General features: G+C 23.6%; 6 protein-coding genes across 6 annotated transcripts; 1 reads left to right on the forward strand and 5 right to left on the reverse strand.

The window, feature by feature from the left end:
- Window positions 1-69: 69 nt before the first annotated feature.
- On the reverse strand, window positions 70-3,786 carry kif10 (kinesin family member 10; the record flags this gene model as incomplete). The annotated part of the gene is made up of 1 exon (XM_629228.1): window positions 70-3,786. One exon carries the CDS (start codon window positions 3,784-3,786, stop codon window positions 70-72), a length of 3,717 nt encoding a protein of 1,238 aa, XP_629230.1.
- A 546-nt stretch (window positions 3,787-4,332) lies between these two features.
- Window positions 4,333-6,852, reverse strand: DDB_G0293290 (hypothetical protein; the record flags this gene model as incomplete). Its single annotated transcript, XM_629229.1, has 3 exons — window positions 4,333-4,457; window positions 4,532-4,835; window positions 4,918-6,852. 3 exons carry the CDS (start codon window positions 6,850-6,852, stop codon window positions 4,333-4,335), a joined length of 2,364 nt encoding a protein of 787 aa, XP_629231.1.
- Window positions 6,853-7,305: 453 nt separating this feature from the next.
- On the reverse strand, window positions 7,306-10,208 carry DDB_G0293234 (N-acetyltransferase, non-catalytic subunit; the record flags this gene model as incomplete). Its single annotated transcript, XM_629230.1, has 2 exons — window positions 7,306-7,841; window positions 7,931-10,208. 2 exons carry the CDS (start codon window positions 10,206-10,208, stop codon window positions 7,306-7,308), a joined length of 2,814 nt encoding a protein of 937 aa, XP_629232.1.
- A 517-nt stretch (window positions 10,209-10,725) lies between these two features.
- Window positions 10,726-10,953, forward strand: DDB_G0293232 (hypothetical protein; the record flags this gene model as incomplete). Its single annotated transcript, XM_629231.1, has 2 exons — window positions 10,726-10,729; window positions 10,823-10,953. The coding sequence occupies 2 exons, from the start codon at window positions 10,726-10,728 to the stop codon at window positions 10,951-10,953; spliced, it is 135 nt and encodes a 44-aa protein (XP_629233.1).
- Window positions 10,954-11,029: 76 nt separating this feature from the next.
- On the reverse strand, window positions 11,030-15,470 carry psiQ (PA14 domain-containing protein; the record flags this gene model as incomplete). Its single annotated transcript, XM_629232.1, has 18 exons — window positions 11,030-11,557; window positions 11,642-11,782; window positions 11,956-12,329; window positions 12,399-12,490; window positions 12,582-12,672; window positions 12,757-13,028; window positions 13,114-13,212; window positions 13,294-13,361; window positions 13,442-13,514; window positions 13,583-13,677; window positions 13,751-13,823; window positions 13,918-14,218; window positions 14,306-14,349; window positions 14,443-14,701; window positions 14,762-14,825; window positions 14,928-15,112; window positions 15,203-15,334; window positions 15,404-15,470. 18 exons carry the CDS (start codon window positions 15,468-15,470, stop codon window positions 11,030-11,032), a joined length of 2,958 nt encoding a protein of 985 aa, XP_629234.1.
- Window positions 15,471-16,041: 571 nt separating this feature from the next.
- psiR (PA14 domain-containing protein) lies at window positions 16,042-20,813 on the reverse strand (the record flags this gene model as incomplete). The annotated part of the gene is made up of 18 exons (XM_629233.1): window positions 16,042-16,563; window positions 16,659-17,021; window positions 17,138-17,399; window positions 17,566-17,653; window positions 17,746-17,837; window positions 17,912-17,996; window positions 18,070-18,176; window positions 18,296-18,379; window positions 18,474-18,620; window positions 18,793-18,893; window positions 18,977-19,052; window positions 19,148-19,335; window positions 19,458-19,573; window positions 19,704-19,747; window positions 19,815-20,073; window positions 20,154-20,408; window positions 20,521-20,652; window positions 20,744-20,813. 18 exons carry the CDS (start codon window positions 20,811-20,813, stop codon window positions 16,042-16,044), a joined length of 2,991 nt encoding a protein of 996 aa, XP_629235.1.
- Window positions 20,814-20,918: the final 105 nt, after the last annotated feature.

Here is a 20,918-nt window from a genome sequence, read left to right on the forward strand (position 1 = left end):
AGTAAAAAATAAATAAAAAAATAAATAAATAATTTTTTTTTTTTAATCAATCTTATTTATAAAATTCTTTTATTTAATTATTTTTCTTGAGGTATTTACAGTTGTTCTTGATGATGGTAATAGTCTAGATGATGACGATGTGGGTCCATTACCTAAAACTCCTCTTTTAAAAGGTTGCACAATTTGAGAATTATTTCGATTTGGTGTTAATGTTGCTGATGCAGTAGAAGATAATTTTTCTTTATATAAATTTTCTTTAATTGGCGAATTTGAATGAACAAGTGATTTAATTCTATTTGATACTACTGAAGGCACTGTTGTTGAAGTTGTTGTACTAGTTGTGATTGGTCTAGTTGAAATAGATGATGATATTGTTGATGTTGGAGTTAATTTTTTAACTCTCATTGGGTGAGGTTGATTAATTAATGTGGAAGATAGACTTGCAATTTTATTATGAAGAATTAAATTTTCATTTGAGAGTGTATTTTGACCATAATCAAAGCTAAGATCATTTTGTGCTTGGTGGTTATTATTATTATTGTTAAAAAAGGAAAGGCTATCTAATTTCATCTTTAAATCCATATTTGATTGCATTATCATTGTTTGTGGTGGATGTAGTGGTAGTTGTAATTGTGGAGGATGCATTTGAAGGGGATGAACAAAAGGATTTTGGCTATTAAAACTATTATTGTGATTGTAGTTTTCATTTTTGGCACTACGATTGTTACATAACTGAGATAGACTATCTAATTTTTCTTTAAGATTCATTGAAGATGGAGATGGCATAGGTATAGGATTTGATATTGGAATTTGCACATGCATTGGTATTGGTATTGGTATTGGATTTGGGATTTGAATATTCATATTCATTTGTGGCGCAATATTATTATTATTATTATTATTATTTTTGTGTGGCTGTATTTTTGTGTGTGGTTTTGGTTGTAATGATGAAGTTGTTGGTAAAATTTGTTTGGGTTTATTAACAAGTGGTGATGATAGTGTTGTTGTTGTTGCCGTTGTTGTTGAAGGTAATAATTGCTTTGGTTTTGTTACAACCGGTGATGATACATTAATTTTTTTAGTTCTTGGATTTGAATCTGTACTGTCATCAATTTCCAATGTTCTTTTTCTTAAAATAGATGTTCTACTATATAAAGGTGTTGTGTTTGATATTTTTGTTGAAGAAGATGGTAATAAAGAAGTTGAGGATGATATCTTATTAATTGGATTAACAATTGATCTTATCTCTCCTTTTTTCTCCTTACCTATTGTTGTTGTTGTCGCTGTGGCTGTTGAAGCTGCTGTTGTTGTTGCTGTAGATGTCATTCTACTGTTTGAATTTGTACTTTTAATAATATTATTGCTGCCACTCATAATTCTTCTTGGTTTTAATGGTGATGGGTTTATGATGTTTTGATTTTTATTATTAATATTACTGTTACTATTATTACAATTTAAAGGTACATTATTATTATTATTATTATTATTATTATTATTATTATTATTATTATTATTATTATTATTATTATTATTATTATTATTATTATTATTATTATTATTATTATTATTATTATTATTATTATTATTATTATTATTATTATTTATATCATTATTAAATGATAAATCTATATCATCATTTTCAATAATGTTATTATTATTTGAATCATTATTTTCATTTATTATAAAACTATTATCCAAATTATTAATTAAATCACCACTTTTCAAAAAATCTTTTAAAAAGTCATCAGTTGCTAAATTATTTTCAGTTAAAAGTTTGAAACCATCTGATAAAATACCAAACATCCAAGAGAGTGAGTCCTTTAAAGATTTACATTCATTTGTTTTTAAATTTAATTTTGATCTATCATCAATCATTCTCTCGGTGAGATCGAATCTATCCAATTCTAAAGTTGCTGCTCTTGCTTGTTGAATTAGTATCTTTAAATTCTTTGGAGAATTTACAAATTTCAATGTTAACTCTGATTGAAGTTTTCTTCTCCATTGATTATTCATTTCCAATTTTTCATTTATACTTGATTCCAATGTTTTAATCTTTAAAATTTGACTACCAATTTCATTTGTTCTTTTAATTATATCTACATTATTATTTTCATTTAAGATTGATTGTTGTTGTTTTTCTAAAGATTTTAATTCATTTTCTAATTCCCTTTTTCTTTGTCTTTGAATACTTTGAGTTTTCTTTAATGTTAAAGTATCTTGTAAGTTTGAATTAATTAATAAACTCATTTCTTCTAATTGTTGTATCATTGATTCATCATTATCCCTATTATTAGAATCTTCTCCATCTACTTCTTCGTCATCTTCATTTATTAAAACTTCATCATTATTTTCTTCTTGATCATTGTCATCATCATCATCATCATCATTACGATAATATTTTTGATTTTGTTGATGAAATAATGATGTTGGAGGTGTTGGTTGTTTAATTGGTTGATTTTTGTTACCACAACTTCCAAAACTGTTACTAAAATAGTTATTATTATTATTATTATTATTATTATTACTATTGTTATTATTTGAAGTTGCTTGTATTAATTTTAATTTTAATTGTTTAATTTCTTCTCTTTGTTCTTTAATGATTTCATTATATTGCGTTATTAAATTGGTTGAACTTGCAAATACATTTTTAGTGATTTGAGTTTTAATTGATTTAGCACGTTGAGCATATTTTAATGTATTGTGAGTCTCTTCGAATGATGAAGAATTTGGACTAATATTTGCAATCATTATAGTTTTACAACTACCAGTCAAAGAATCTTTTAAAATTCTAGTTAATTTTGAATCACGATATGGTATGAAATTTGGATTGCTGGATTGCTGTTGTGACTGTTGATTCTTACATAATTCACCTAATGCTTTAATACAATTTCCTAATGCTAATAAAGATTTATTTATACTTGTACCTTCTTTTAATCTGTCACCGGTATTTAAAGTTTTAGAAGCACGTTCTGAACCTGCCAAATCAATTAATGAAAGTTTACCAAACGAAATTTTACTTTTATCTTGTAAGTTTTGTTGTTTCACAGTGATTTGTAAAACTGCATGAGATCTTGATGATGTTTGATTGGTTTGAGTTGGTGATTGTTTTCTATTTAAATTTCCATATTTTAATAATTTAAAAACTTGGTCTGCTGAAGTCGGATATTCCCATGATAAATCACGAATTACAATTTGTTTATTTTCATCCTCACATAATTCTAAAACTTTATTATTACTATTACCACCACCACCAGTATTGGTAATTAATAAATCTCTAATGGTTTCGTTATAGACTTCTAAATATGACATTGAAACAATGTATTGATTGGATCTATCTTTTTCAATCAATGAGAATAATTCTTTCATTGTTAATACCATAATACCAGGACCAGTATTAATACCACCAACCATTGTATGAGTTTTACCCGCACCTGATGCACCATATGCAAATACTGATGCATTATGACCCGATATAACATAACTAACTAATTCTTTGGTTGTGTTTTCAAATACTTCTTCTTGAGTTGCATATTGATCAAATACTCTATCAAATATATATTTTTGTTCTACTGGTTGTTGTGATTGCTTATTATTCCTGTTGTTGTTAAATGCACCAATATCAATATCATTTGGATCAAATACAAGCATATTGTCATCAATAACTCGAACAATTGTTTTACAATTTTTATTTAAAATTTCTGATTGACTTTCTGGCCTAATCCTAACTGTTACAATCATACTATTCATTGTTGTTTTATTATTATTATTATTATTATTGTTATTCATATTATTAATGTATATGTAAATAAATATATATAAATATATATCCTATTACATATACGAATATATGTAATATTAATTTATTTATTTGTAATTATTATTTTTTGATTTTAACAATAATTATTTTAAAAAAAAAAAAAAAAAAAAAAAAAAAAAAATGAAAAAAAAACTTCCAAATTTAAATTTTTTGGAGGGAAAATAATTATTTATTTTTGGAAAAAAAAAAAAAAAAAAATTAATTATAAATCATTAAGAACATTTCTTAGACTTTAAATTCTTATGGAAATTATTTATTATTAAATATCTTGATTAAATTTATTTTAAAAAAAAAAAAAAAAAAAAAATAGATAGATATCTTTAGAGGCCACTAAAAAAAAAAGTAAATATTTTCGGAGGTCATATAAAAAAAAAAAAAAAAATTTAAAACCCAAATTATTATAATATTACTACAAAAATTTTAATTTACTTCCTCTTGTTCTTTTATTTATAAATTTAACTAAAAAAATAACAAAAAAAAGGTTTATCCAAATTTTTTTTTTTTTTTTAATTTTTTCACTTCCATTTAGATATTTGAACCAATCTATTTATTAATCTTAAATATTGTAAATCTTTTTCTAAATCTTTTCTTATTTCTAAATCATGATAATTCATTATTTTAAAAACATTACATGGTTGAACTAAAATATATATATATATATAATTAGAATATTGATATCTTTTAATTTGAAATAATTATAATTATTATACATACCAGGTAATTCATAATTAGAAGTGACTAAACCTGCATATTCGGATGTTGAAACTTGATCAGAAAAAGTGATAGCTAAAATGGGAACAATACCCAAAGCAATTGATTCTTTCATTCTTTTTTCCATTTTTCTCATTGTTTCAACACTGGTGAAACTTTTTATTGATACAACAAATAAGAATACATTAACTGAAAATTCTGGTTTAGGAATACTGCCAATATTAAATTTTTCATTAATTGCTAAATTATTATAAACTCTACCCTGAACTTTATATTTTAATTCTATATCACTATCACATAATCCCCACTATTTATAAAAAAAAAAAAAACCCATTGATTAGTTTTATTATAATTAAATAATTAAACAATTATAATAATAATTAACTTACAGTATCTACGAATGAAATATCAAAACCACTTAAAAATGAATTTGAAAATGGATCATTTGAATAATTTGAATCGATAATACTTTTAATTGATCTATAAGTGATACGATTAGTTGAGAAATAAGTGCTACCACCATGTTCTTCAGAGAAATTTTGTTGAATTGTAGAAGATAAATTGAAAAGATTAATTAAACCCATAATTAAAGAAGTTTTACCTGAAGAAGCACAACCTTCCAAACCAATGGTTAAACGTTTATTTGGTTTTAAATCACCTAAATACCAACTGATATTTGGATACATATTACTGAAATAATTAACACCAATATCCAAAGTAAATTGTACATTTATATTAAACATTGGCTGAAATGAACAACCTAAATTTCGTTGAAATTCATTAAAAGTTATTAATTGTTTATAATATGTACCTGTTGTTGAAGTTGTTGATGCAATGATTGCTGCTGCTGCTGCTGATGTTATTGATGATGATGATGATGATGTTGTTGTTGTTGTAGTCATTGTTGAAGTATTTGTAATTGATGGATGAAGACTTAGTGTATTAGGTATTTCAATTGATTGAGAACCATAAAATTTATTTGTAAATATAATTTTCGTACCTTTTACAACATTATTTTGAATATCTTTTGGTGAAACTATAACCATAATCTCCAAATTATCCTTAATTGGTGATAATGTTTGACTTGAAATTAAAAATGCTTCAATTCTAATTGGTAAATTATAAACTTCTCTAAAATGAATTTTAAATTGATAAAGTTTATTATTCTCCTGATGATTTGTTAATGAAATATTTGAATTAGAAGAGGATGATATCGGTATTGGTTGTGGTAATATATTTAAACTATTACTATTATTACTATTATTATTATTATTATTATTATTATTATTATTATTATTATTATTATTATTATTACTAATACTATTATTATTTGTACATTTTGTATTTTTATTATTTAAATTTGCTGATAATAATTCATTTGAAAAATTATTAAATGGTTTAATATCTTTACTTGAAATATTTTCATTTTCTTCTTTATTTTCTTCTTTATTTTCTTCTTTATTTTCTTCATTTTCTTCATCATCAGTATCTTCATCATTATCATTATCATTATTATTATTACTATTAATTAATACATTTTGATTTATTGAATAAATTGTTTTTAAAGTTGATTTTATATTATCAATAATATCATTTTTAAATGAGAGGGTAGTTTCTTTAAAAGGTTCATTATTATTTTTATCTTTAATAATATTTAAAAGTTGATAATTATCTTTAAGTATTGATAAATGTTGTTTATTTGATTGATTATAAATTTGATCGATTGAGTAGTCTGTTATTTTAAAGATTGGTGGTATTGTTGGAGGTGATTGAGTGGTTGAATGTTTGGTAATGAGTGAATTGATTAATTGAACTTTATTATCTAATAAAGATTTGGTTTTTAAATATAGTTCTTCATTATCTGTAAATAGGGTTTCTAAAGTTCTTTTAATATCAAGCTCTAAAATTTGTAAAATTTGATGTAACTGTTTGAATTTATCCGATAATTGATTCATATTACTTTGATGATTTAATTTAATTTTTTGGAATTGTTGTTCAACAATTTGTATTTTTTTTTTACTTTTTTCTTTAAATCTTTGAGATTTGTTATAAGTTTCATTTAAATCTTTTAATGTATTTTGTATCATTGATTTTGAAATTAATGAAAATGAGTGACCTTTATGTCCAATACTACAGATACAAACTAAACATACAGGAATTTTACAATCTTCACAAAAACTACAAATTTCACTATCACTATGTTCAAAACATTTTATATCAAATATTGTTGTTGGTATTATTGTTGTTGTTGTGGTTGATGATGATGTTGTTGTAGTGGTAGTTGTCATCGTTTGTAATGGTGATTTTTGTGAATCATTTTCCATTATATTTTTAAAAACCAACTTTTGTTAATATATATATATAGATATTTTGTTTTGTTTTGTTTTGTTTATTATTAAATTTTTGTTGTGTTTTATTTTTTTTTTTTTTTTTTTTTTTTTTTCAACTCTTGTGTTGGCGGTTTGATGACATATTTTTTTATTTTTTTTTATTTTTTTTTTTTTTTTTAATTTTTTTTTTTTTTATTATTTTTTTTATTATTTTTTTTTTTTAGTTTTTTTTTTTCCTCTTTACATTTTTACATCTTTCAAGACAGTGTTGTTTTTTTTACTTTTTTTTTTTTTTTTTTTTTTATATATATATTAATAAATATGATTATGGTGATTGTGATTGACAAGCACCAAATAATTTCCCAAATTATTTATCTTGTGTTTTTTTAAAAAAGTAATAATTTATTTATTTTTATTTATTTATTTATTTTCTTATTTTTTTCTTATTTAGGCATTTGTTGTGTTATTAGTATTATTAATTGAGAAAGTTAATAAAGTTTTCATTGAATTTAAATATTCTTGTAATTCAGTGACTGATTTAATTGAATTTTCAGAAACATTTTTGGCAATTGATTGAGTATTTAAAGTTTCAAGAATAGTTGATTTGTTATTATCATCTTCAGTTAAAGATAATTTTGATAATGATTTTTCATTAATAATATTTGATAAATTTAAAGAATCATCAGAAAGTTTTTTAACTAATGTTTCTAAATCTGTGCGAATAGTAGTATGATATTCTTCTTTCTTCTTTGCTCTTTTACCTGGTAATGCAGAGTTCACTAATAATGCTATGAATGAGAACCAAGTGATTGGTTCAATAAAACTTGATACAACCATACGACTTGATCTAGATAAACTATTCAAACTATTACCTAAAACAACAGATTCTCTAATATTATCACTTAAAACTTTAACAATTTCAGTAATTTCATTATTAATTAATTCTAATAATTCTTTAACTTGTTTTAATTTCTCTTCATTAACTAAATATTTTATAAAAAATAATAAAAATGAATTAATAATTATAAAAATTTTAATAATGATAATAATAATAATAATTTAAATACATTACATTCTTTTAATAAATTTAAAATTAAATTTAATAATTTAAAATTATTTAAAGTTGAAATACGAGTTAAATTATCAATTTTATGAGAATTGATAGAATTTAATTTAGTTGTAGTTGATTCAAGTGAAATTAATAATTGATTAAATTGATTTAAATCAATTGGTGATTGAGTTGAAATTAAATATAGAATATTTAAAATTTGTCTACGATAGGTTAATTGTAAAAGAAGAGTTGATTTCTCTGTATTTTCAAAATAGAGTGAAGTGATACCTTGAATTTGATTTTCAACTTGTTTGATAGAGTCGGAATTAGAGGTGGTAGTTGGATTAAATTTATCAAAGATAGTATTATCATGATTGAATGAAAGGGCATTCAATACTTCATTTGAACAATCGAAATTAATTGGATCAGTACTTGAGATTTGAGATTTACAAATTTCAACGAATTGAGAGGCAGTGAAATTAGCATTTGGTAATTTTTTAAAACGAATTAACATGAAATTAAATAATTGTCTTTCAGTTTCGTAAACTGATTTTTGGAAAGAGTTGGCAACTTTAACTTGGAATTTTTGAATCTCTGTGATTTTACTGTAACAACCATTTTGATAACAAGCAGCAACATAATCAGCTGTCGATTCATTTTCATTGTAGAATTTAGCAGACTTTTCAAAAGCGTTAATTGCATTGGAGAAACAAGTTGGTTCACGAATAAATTGATCAGCGACTAAATGACCGAGTGTATCATATTGAATATTTTTAATGTTTAAAATTTTGAAATGATTACTTGCCAATTGATGTGCGCCCAATTCAAAGTATAATGAAAGAAGGTAAAGATTGAATTGATAGTTTTTGGTTGAAATGGAATGAGCAAACTCCAAGATAGCGGCACTTTCTAAAAGTAATGAAACTTGTTTGGTTTTTTCATATTGATCCATTAAGAGGAAATGACAAATTAAAATTAAATCATCACCTGGATAACGTTCAGATTCAATTGCCAATGGGAATTTCTTTGTATTGTATTGATATTCTTCAAGGATTTCTTTAATGATTTTGATTGATTCTTCAATACTCATTTCCAATTGTAAACCTAAAACTCTGGATAACTTGTGATAATTTGAAAGTTGGCTAATATGATTAGCTTCATCTTTATCCAATGATACTAATTTATAAATACGATCCATAATTTCTTTACGTTGTTCAATGGATTTTTTAGTTTCAATAAATTGTAAATATTTCTTTAAATCTGAATAGAGTACTGGTTTTGTACCAAATTTAGTGAAATAATTTAAAATTAACTCTATGAATTTATTAAAGACTGGACCATCGATGTTTGCAGCAGGATTACCATTGGCGGTGGTGGTAGTTGTCAATAATCTATAGTAAATTTCAATCTCTGCTAATAATGGACCACGTAATAAATGTTTACTGGTTTGTTGTGATTGAATATTTTGAATGAATTGTTTGGCATCGTCAATCTTTGAGATATCATTGAGTGACCAAATGTTATCGAAATAACCCATATAGCATGACCATTCATCCGGTTCATATTTTGTAAGGATTTCAGAGTAGTTATTGGCTGCTTCTTGATGATTACCCAACTTTTGATTAAGGTCACCTAAAATCTTTAAACGTTCAGTTGCAACATTATAAAGTTCACCCAATTTGCCTTTAATAAGGTTAAGATGTTCACTGGTTTTACCTTGAATATCCAATACGGTTTCATACATATAAAGATGTTCACTTGTTTTGATTTTACCTTCTTCTACTAATTTCTCTGCTAACTTTTGTGATAAACCAATAAAGAGTTGGTTTGAAGGGTTGTCATGAACCATCGATAAAATGGTCATTAAATACCAAAGACTATGTTGATGAGATGGGAAATTCTTTTGTAAATCTAGTATGACTTGTTGTTGTTGTTTATAATCTCTAACCTTTGCATATGCTAAAAATAAACCTTCTGCTAGATTTTCGTTCTTTGGATAGGCTTTAACTGATGCTTCGTAAACTTTGGTCATTTTGTATCCTTGTTGAACTGATTTATAAAAGTAATTTAAATTTGATAATAAAGTTTCATTATAGTGTCCAATGAATGCAACTTCATCTGCACATTTAATTGCCTCTTCATTTTCACCCAATTTAATTAATGTAATTGCTTTTAAAACTTTGACAATATTTGTATTTTCATCCTTCTTTTTTGTTAAAAGTGCATTACATAATTTTAATGATTGTTTATTATTACCAGAATCTAAAGCTGAATAAATTCCACTTAATTTATTACTCATTTTATTTTAAATTGGATAATTGAAAAAAAAAAAAAAAAAAATGAAAAAAAAAAAAAAAATCATTTTTAAAAAAAATCCACAAAAAAAAAAAAAAAAAAAAAAAAAAAATGATCACAAAAACGTTCAATTTTGATTTTTGTTTTTATTTTTTTTTTTGACAAAAGACAAATTTTATTTTTGATTTTTTTTTTTTTTTTTTTAATAAAAAAATGATTTAATTATGAATTTAGTATTTATAAATAGATCACTAAAAATGATATAAAATATTAAAAAAATGAATGTAATTATTCTGTTTTTTTTTTTATTTTTTTTTATTTCAAGACTTAGAGGATAAAAAAAAAAGATTCATAAATTCATATAAAAAAGATTCATAAATTCATATAAAAATAAAAACTAAAAAAAAAAAAATAAAAATCAGAGAGGCCTTACAGTTAACATTATTTATCTAATTTATGATTTTGCTGTTTGTTTAGCTTTGCTTCCAAATTTGTAATAAAAAAATTAAAATTGAAAAATTATGGGTTTATTATTTTTTTTTTTTTTTTAAGAAAAGCACGTGGCTTTATTGAATCTTTCATTATTATTTTAATTTTCTTTAAATTGATTTATTAAAGTTGATTTACCAAAAGTTGCAGTTTTGGATTTTAATACTGATCGTGCTCATTTCACACTTGGTTATTTTGCTGGTCAAAACAGGAGTTGTTGGATTTGTAAGCCCGGTGAATATAAAATGGTCATTGTTTAAAAAAAAAAAAAAAAATAATAATCCAAAGAACTTTTTTTAAATACAGGATATTATTTATTTTAAAAATTTTGATTAATTATCTACAAGTTGGAGTATATTTACAACAAGAATCATCTTTACATCCTTTAATATTTGGTTTATAATTTTGATTTTCAATGGTAAAACATGTTTTTCCACCTTGTTTTTCACAATGAAGATCTAAACAATCTAAACATTTGTATTTTGATGGTAAACATTCTGGAATTCCATTAATAACATGACATTCCATTCCACTCCTACAATGATGTCTATCACATAAATGTGGATTACCTGTACCTGATTCAGTGTAGTGACCTGTACCACCATCTGTTGATGTTGGTGTACCAGTTGTTACACCAGGACAACCAATAGTTTCCTCTGGAATACCGTCACCACCATCATTTGCAATGAAACATCTTTCATGTCCAAAAATCAATAAACAATATTGACCTTCAGGGCAACAATCGCATTCATTAACACCAATAGAATGATTAGTAGGAGTTTGAGTTGGAGGAGGAGTTTGAGTTGGGGTTGGGGTTGTACAATTGGTAAGTTTTTCATAATAACAATCCCCAGAATATAAGCACTTTAAAATAAATAAATAATAAAATAAAATGTTAACCACATAATATTAAAAAAAAAAAAGAAAAGAAATAAAAGAATCACTTACATGATCTTTAGTACATGGGTCATTATCATCACATTCTAAATGAGTGAAGAAGCATTTACCATCACCAGTGAAATTACAACCATAATGATTACATGTATCTGGAGTAGTGAAACAACCTCCATTAGTACAATTCATACAACCCTACATATTAAAAATAATAATAATAATAATAATAATAATAATAATAATAATAATAATAATAATAATAATAATAATAATAATAATAATAATAATAATAATAATAATAATAAAAAAGTCAAAACTAAATTATAATAATTAATAATAAAATATAAATAATAATATCAATAACTTACAGTATATGTATAATGCTCACAACCATATTCTGTACATACATCTGAAGTACAAGCATCATTGTCATCACATGTTGATTCAGTATAATTGTATAAACAACTTCCATCCGGACCACAAACTACAGGTAGACACAAGTTTTCTGTGATACAAGGCTCAATTCCACATTCAATACAATTTTTAATTATTGTATGGGTGCATGTTCCATTTGGACCAAGACAAGTTTCAGTTGTACAACTTAATCCATCATTACAATCCAAAGGGACTGTTTTACAAGTATCCCCACTATCTGAGCAAATCTGTTGAAAGCAAAAATCTGTAGTTGTGCATCCAATCCCATTTGTACAATTTTCACAATTTTGAATTATTTCATTATAACCTATATTTTTATTTTTTTATTGTTAAAACATTACTTTTTTAAAAAGCTAAATAAAAAACTATATCTTACATTGTCCATTTATACATGAATCTGTTGTGCAATAATTATAATCATTACAAGTTCTATTGGTTATTATACAACTATCACCATTTTCTGAACATCTATATTGGATTATATTTTAAAAAAGAGATTAATATTAATTATTATTATTAAAAATATTATTACAAGAAAATAAAATCAATAATAATTTACTCAACTGGATTACAAAAATCAACTGTAAGACAACCTCTGTTTGTTTGATTACACTTTACACAGTTTTCAATTGGTACAGCTGTGCATATACCTATTATATTTTTAAAAATGATAGAGAGAGATTTAATTATAATTAAACTAAAATTATTTCATATTATAAAATTAATTTACATACCATCTGGTGAATGACATTGATTTAAAGTACATGGTTTATTATCATTACAAGTTTTAGGTATACTGACACATGTTGTTGAACCATCAGTTGGACAAGATAATGGTGAACATAAATCTAGTGTTATACAATTAAATGTACCACAATCAGTACAATTCTGTAATATTTCATGTGCACAAGTACCATTGGGACTAATACATCTATCATTTGAACAGGCATTACCATCATCACATACTTTTGGAACTTCTGTACATTTAGTACCATTATCAGTACATCTATTTTATCAGTAAAAAAGGAAATCAACATTTGTTTTTTTTTTTTTTTTTTTTTTTTTTTTTTTTTTTTTGTAAAAAATCTTACAATTTTTGGTTACAAAGGTCAGTGGTAATACAAGCAAGTCCAGTACAAGCAATACAATTGTCCAAAGGAGTATGGACACAACCTAAAGTTTCATCACATCTGTGTTATTATTAAAAAAATGATATTGTTAAACAAATAAAAATTAATTTTCCTTTTTTAATAAATTATAAAAAAACTTACGTATCTACTGTGCAATCATCAACATCATCACAATCTATTGGAATAAATAAACAATGTCCTGCAAAACACTAAATAGTTTAGAAATTCCATGTTAATAAAATTATAAAAAAAAGTATTTGTGCCATAAAATTGATTATATAATATTTACAAAATCCTTAGTACAAGTTTTATTATCATTACATAGAACTTCAGTTAAACATGATTTTCCATCTGGAGCACATCTATTAAATTTAAATATATAATTAGTAATTTTTAAAAATAGAATTTTTTAAAATCTTTGAATACAAACACTTTAGGATTACAATCATTAGTGGTAATACAACCAGTACCTGCACAATTGACACATTTTGGTATTGGCGTATGGATACAAATACCATCTTGACACTTTTTTATTATATTTTATTTTATTAAATTAGTAACATATTAAAAAAGTTTTTACATATAATCCAAAACTTACAGTATCAGTAGTACAATAATCTCTATCATCACAATTCTTATTTGATGATACACAATTTCCTTTAGAATCACATCTAATTAATTAAAAAATTAAAAAAATTATTTTAATTAAACAAACAAATTAATAAATTAGAACCTTTGAATAACCATAAACATTATATTACATACTTTTGTGGGAAACATAAATCAGTGGTAATACAAGGTCCATTCGAACATGAAACACAATTTGCGATTGGTGAACGTTCACATGTGTTGGTATCTTTATTACAAAAACTATTTTCACAATTTGTTCTATTACATGTTATCTCTGAATAAGAACAACCAAAATTTGGAATACAAGTACCAGCTTCACAAGGATTAATCGATGGGCAACTTGGTGCAGATTTAACACAAACATTATTTGAGCATTGTGCTGTAATACAATTCAATTTATTATTTGGATTATCATTACAATTACTTTTGGTACAACCTTTATTTTTTTTTTTTTTTTTTTTAAAAATCAATTAATAATAAAGCATTATTGTTTAAAACTTATAATAATATTAAAAATACCTACAAGAAGATCCATCACCTTGGCAAACACCACATTCATCGTATCCACTTATTAATTTTTAGTAAATGAAAATTAATAAATACTTTATTTGAAAATAAAATTATAATTATAATCTTAAAATTGGATTAAAAAATACTTACGGACATGTTAACTCTATAGATGTTTCGATTGAAATATGAGATTCAGTTGTATGGCGTTCACAATAAAAGAAATCAAATGGATAATTGGTGCCCTCAGTCAAACCTAATCTATCCAAATTAATACTTGTTGTTGCTTTACCGTGAATTCCTCCCAAATCAACAACTAATATTTTATTCATAAATACCCAAACATCATCATCACCATTAAAATAGAAAGTATCACCTTTCTTATATGCAAACATTGAGTGAATTTGCAAACCTATATATTGAAAATTTTCAATTAATACTTTTCATTAATCCATTGGTTATTTTTACTTACAAAAGTGAAAATTATGTGGTGTTCCACGTTCATCTCTATATACGGCTTCATATGGATAATTTGTCTTTGTGTTTCAATTAAAAAAAAAATGATAATAATAAAAAATAATTAAATTTATGAATTTTAAAAAAATAATAATATTGAAAAATAAAATTATAACACACACCTTATTATCAAATCCTTGTCCATCTATTGGAAAAAAGGCATCATTTGTATATGCATAAACATTTGGATTTGTAGTACTTTGAGTTAAAGTAATTTGATAATTAATTGGTAAATTTACTCCTGGATAATTGTGAAACCATTGATTAAAAGTTTCTGGTGAATGAATTGTTGATGATCGCTCAGCCACTAAAAATAATTGGAAATTTTATTTCTATGTTAATTTTTTTGAAAATTAAATCAATAATTTTAAAAAATTAAAATATTATTGAAGAATACCTAAAACTGGTGTATTATCAGAACCTAAATTAGATTTTACTAACCCTTTTGCAATACCTCCTGGAGAAGGAATTTGAAAATCATTATTTCTTGATGGAGTTTGATCATAAATTAATGCATTCAACAAAATTGCTATAAAAAGTAAAAAAAAAAATTAATAAACAATTTAATAATTTAAAAAAAAAAAAAAAATTTACTTACTATTTTGTGAATTTATTTTCAAAAACAATAAAGAAAATATTAATAAAATATATATATATTTCATCATTATTTATTTATAATATATTTTTTAAATTTTAAAAAATATATATATATTTTTTAATTACCACCCAGTTAAAAAAAAAAAAAAAAAAAAAAAAAAAAAAAAAAAAAAAATTTTTTTGCCTATCCAATTTTTAAAAATTTTCAAACCCCAAAGGTTTTAAATTTTTATTTTTATTCATTTAAATGGACAAGGACCTCATATAAATAAATAAATAAAACCAAAAAAAAAAAAAAAAAAAAAAAAAAAAAAAAAAAAAAAAAATGGTAATTTAAAAACACACCCACAAATTTGTAAATGGATAAAAATAAATAATAAAATTGTGTTGAGTGGCTATCAGTTTAGTGGTATTTTTGTTTGAAAAAACTTTTTATGTTTTTTAAAAAAAAAATTTGTATACAACAAAAATTAAATTATGTTTAAATGGGGCAGTTGTTTTTTTATTTATTATTAAATTTTACAATAAACTTAATGTTTATATTGTAATATTAAATTGAAATTAGTTGACTTGGTTATAAAATTTTAATAAAAATATATAATAAAAAGAAAAGAAATAATATATTAATTTTAGTTTTTTTTAAAGTGAGTGTCCTTTTGGTTTGCAAACTGGTGTGAATTTACAACATGATTCACCATAACAACTATGTTTACTAGAAATGAAATTTGGATTTTTAACCATAAAACAGGTGAAATCACCTTGTCTCTCACAATGAAGATCTAAACAATCTAAACATTTGTAGTTTGATGGTAAACATTCTGGAACACCATTAACAACATGACATTCCATTCCTCTTTTACAATGATATCTATCACATAAATGTGGATTACCTGTACCTGATTCTGTGTAATGACCTGTAGCCCTGCCAGTTGTTGTACCAGCACAACCAGTAGTTAATTCTGGAATACCACCAGTGGTTGCTGGTTTAATACAAATTTCATGACCATTGACTAATAAACATTTTTGACCAATTGGACAACAATCACACTCAACTTGTGATACACCAGTAGTGGTTGGAGGGATAGTTCCACCAATTGAAACTGGTGATGGTGTAACACAACCGTCAATTGGATTATTTTGACAAATACCAGTATTTAAACACTAAATAAAAAAAATAAAAAAATAAAAAAATTAAAGGTGGTATTAGTAAAATTAATAAAAAAAAAACAATAATAATAATAATAATAATAACTTACCTTATCTTCAGTACAATCGTTATTATCATCACAATTTAAAACCATTGTAAGACAACTATCTCCAGTTTCAGAACATACTTGTAAATTACATGCATCATCTGATGGTGTTGTACAACCAATTCCATTTGTACAATTACGACAACCTGAAATTGAAGCATGTTCACAACCTACTCCTGTGCATGTATCAACAGTGCAATAATTATAATCATCACAAAAATCTTCAATTGTCTCTTGGATACAACGTCCATCTGGACCACAAATAACTGGTTGACAATTATCTGTTGTAATACATGGTTCCAATGCGCATTCTAAACATTTTGGTGCAATAGCTATATGACTACAAACACCCATTGGTCCAATACACTAAATGTTTTAATAAAAAAATTAATAAATAAATAAATAAATAAATAAATAAATTAAAACTTGTTAAATAACAATAAATAATAGTTATTTTCTTTTTTTTTAAAAAAAACACATACACTATCAACTGTACACTGTAAGCCATCATCACAATTCAATGGAACTGTTGTACAAACATCTCCATCAGTTGCAGAGCAAACTTGTTGGAAGCAAAAATCTGTAGTAGTACATCCAATTCCTGGGCAATCAGTACAATGGGTAATCAATGAATTTAAACATGTAGCAGTTCCATTATTATTTTGACAAGAGTTAATTGTACAATGATTTCCATCTTCACAATCTTTATCAGTTGACACACATTGATCACCTATGGCTGAACAACTTTTTTAATTTATTAATTAGTTTTATATATTCAGGAAATTAAATAACTATTATAATAATAATAATAATAATAATAATAATAATAATAATAATAATAATAATAATAATAATAATAATAATAATAATAATAATAATAATAATAATAATAATAATAATAATAACTTACGTAATTGGGTGACATGGATCAGTTGTAGTACATCCAAGAATTTCATTACATGCTACACAACCTGGAATTGGTGCATTACCACAATCACCTAAATTAATAATAATAATAATAATAATAAAAAAAAAGGATTAATTTTAAAATAAAAAGGGAGAAAAAAAGAATTAAAAAAAGTATAATTACCTTGAGGAGAAATACAAGAATCAAAAGTACATGGGTTAAAATCATCACATTTCTTTGGTTCAACAGCACAAGTAACACCATCAGGTCCACAACTTTAAATTTTTGAAAAAAATAAAATAAAATATTAGTAAAATAAAAATAAAATATTAATTCATAAACAACCTACATTAATGGTAAACAAAAATCAGTTGTTATACATTGATTTCCACCACAATTAACACAATTGGCTATTGGCTCATATAGGCATGCACCTAATAAAAATTTTAAAATTAATATGAAAATAGAGGGATTGAATCTATATATTTTTTAAATATATATACGTACCACTTGGACTGACACAAGAATCTATTGTACATGAATCACCATCATCACAAGTTTTTGGAACAGTATCACATGTTGTACCATTATTAATACAAATCTTAACATTACAACTAATTTATATAAATTAAAAAAAAAAAAAAAAAAAAAGTGGTTAGTATATTTATATATGAGAAAAAAAAAAAAAAAAAAAAAAAAAAAAAATAAAAAAAAAAAAAAAAAAAAAACTTACAAATCAGTTGTAATACAAGCAATATTTTGACATTCTACACAATTAGATATATTAGTATGTATGCAACCTACAGTTGATGAGCATCTATTTTTTTTTAAATATAAAAATAAAAAAAAAAAAAAAAGAGTTAATAAATCAATTAAAAAAAAAAAAAAAAAATTTATTAAGAAATACATACGAATCAAAAGTACAATCATCACCATCATCACAATTCACTGGGGTTAACATACACATACCACCTGAAACACACGATGGATCATTACAAGCATTACCATCTGAACAATTCTTTGGTTGAATGATACATGAATTACCATCTGGAGAACATCTGTTTTTTTTTTTTTAATAATTGATTATTAATTTAGATATTATTAAATAAAGAAAAAAAATATTCAAATAATAATAATAATAATAATAATAATAATAATAATAATAATAATAATAATAATAATAATAATAATAATAATAATAATAATAATAATAATAATAATAATATTTACACATTTGGATTACATTGATCAGTAGTAATACAACCAATACCTGGACCTGTACAATTTACACAATTATCAATTCTTGTGTAAATGCAAACTCCATTTGAACACTAATAGAAGATAAAAAGAAAAAAAAAATTAGAAATGAAACAATAAATACCTATAGATAAATAATTAAAAAAATTTTACTTACTGTATCAACAGTACAAAAATTTAAATCATCACAATTCTTTGGTCTAGTTTCACATGATCTTCCATCAGCTGAACATCTAAAAATTAAAATTAAATATTAAAATCTAATTGGAAGAAAAATAATAGTAATAATAATATTAAAAATAAAATAATTAATTAATTTAATAATTACACTTGTTCATTACAATAATCAGTAGTGATACAACCAATATAGGCACAATTGATACAATCTGGAATTGGATCATGTTGGCAAGCATTTATAGTTGAATTACATGAATCTTGGGTACAATGATTTTCATTTACACAATTTTTTGGAACAACTGAACAACCAACACCTGGTGTACAAAGACCAACTGTACACTTTATTATTATTGTTGCGTTGTTATTATTTTTATAATAAATAATATTTTAAATATTAAAAAAAGATTAGTAATAGGTGATGTTGGATGATAATAAGAATAATAGAAAAACCTATTACTTACTGGTTCGGTTGAACTGCAATATGGTGCTGAAGTAACGCAAACATTATTTGAACATTTTGCTGTTATACAGTTGGTTCTATAAATTGGATTATTATCACAATTATTTGGAGTACAACCTAATATAATTAATTTAATTTTTAAAAATTAGTACCAGTATTATTAATTATCTATAAAAAAAAAAAAAAAAAAAAAAAAAAAAAAAAAAAAAAAAAAAAAAAAAAAAAAAATTATTTTATATATACTTACAAGAAGTACCATCACCTTCACAGACACCACATTCATCATATCGACTTTCAAAAAAAAAAATTAGTAAAGGAGTAATAATAAAACAATAATAATAATAATAATAATACATACGGACACTTGAATGCCAAAGATGTTTCAATTCTTATATGAGATTCTACAGTGTGACGTTCACAATAAAAGAAATCAAATGGATAATTTTGTCCAGGTGTTAAACCCAATAAATCCAAGTTAACACTTGCACTTGCAATTGTATGAATACCTCCCAAATCCACAACCAAAATATTATTAATAAATACCCAAACATCATCATCACCTGCAAAATTAAAAACATCACCAGTTTTATATTGAAATTCGGTATGAGCTTGTAAACCTAAATAATTATTTAAATAAATAAATTTTAATTTTAATTTTAATTCTAATTTTTTTTATTTTTTTAAAAATTTTACTTACAAAAGTGGAAATTATGTGGATTTCCAAAAGCGTCACGATAAACTCTTTCATTTGGATAAACTGATTTGTCATCAAAACCTTGACCATCAATTACAAAATAAGAATCATTACTGTAGGAATAAATATTTGGATTTGAAAGAGATTGTGTAAGAATGATATCTTTTTGAATTGGAAGATTCACACCTGGAACATTGTGAAACCATGATTGGAATGTGGTTTGGTTATGAATTGTTGCACTTGGTGAATTACCACAACCTTTTTAAAAAATAATAATAATAATTATTATTATTATTTTTATAAAAAAATAAAAAAAAATTAATTATTTTTATTAATTTTGGTTTTATTTTAATTTTTAATGTATACATACAATAAACTGGAGTTCCATCACTACCAAGAACTGATTTTACCAAATTTTTTTGGACACCAACGGAACCTGAAGCTTCAAAATCTGGGTTTCTTGATGGAGTATTATCATAAATTAATGCATTTAAAACCAAGGCTAAATAAATATATTAAATTAAATTAAATTAATAAAAAAAATTTTGTTTAAAATAAAAAAAAAGTTTAATATTTCTATTTTTAATATTTACTATTTTGTGATTCAGATTTTAAAATAAAAAATATTGAAAATAATAAAAGCATCAATATTATTTTCTTCATTTTTTTTTTTTTTTTTTTTTTTTTTTTTTTCTTTTTTTCTTTTTTTTCTTTTTTTTCCAACAAAAATAAATATGAAATAAATAAAAATAAATGTAAAAATCTATT

Source organism: Dictyostelium discoideum (assembly GCF_000004695.1).
Source record: "Dictyostelium discoideum AX4 chromosome 6 chromosome, whole genome shotgun sequence".
In the NCBI taxonomy this organism is placed as follows: domain Eukaryota; phylum Evosea; class Eumycetozoa; order Dictyosteliales; family Dictyosteliaceae; genus Dictyostelium; species Dictyostelium discoideum.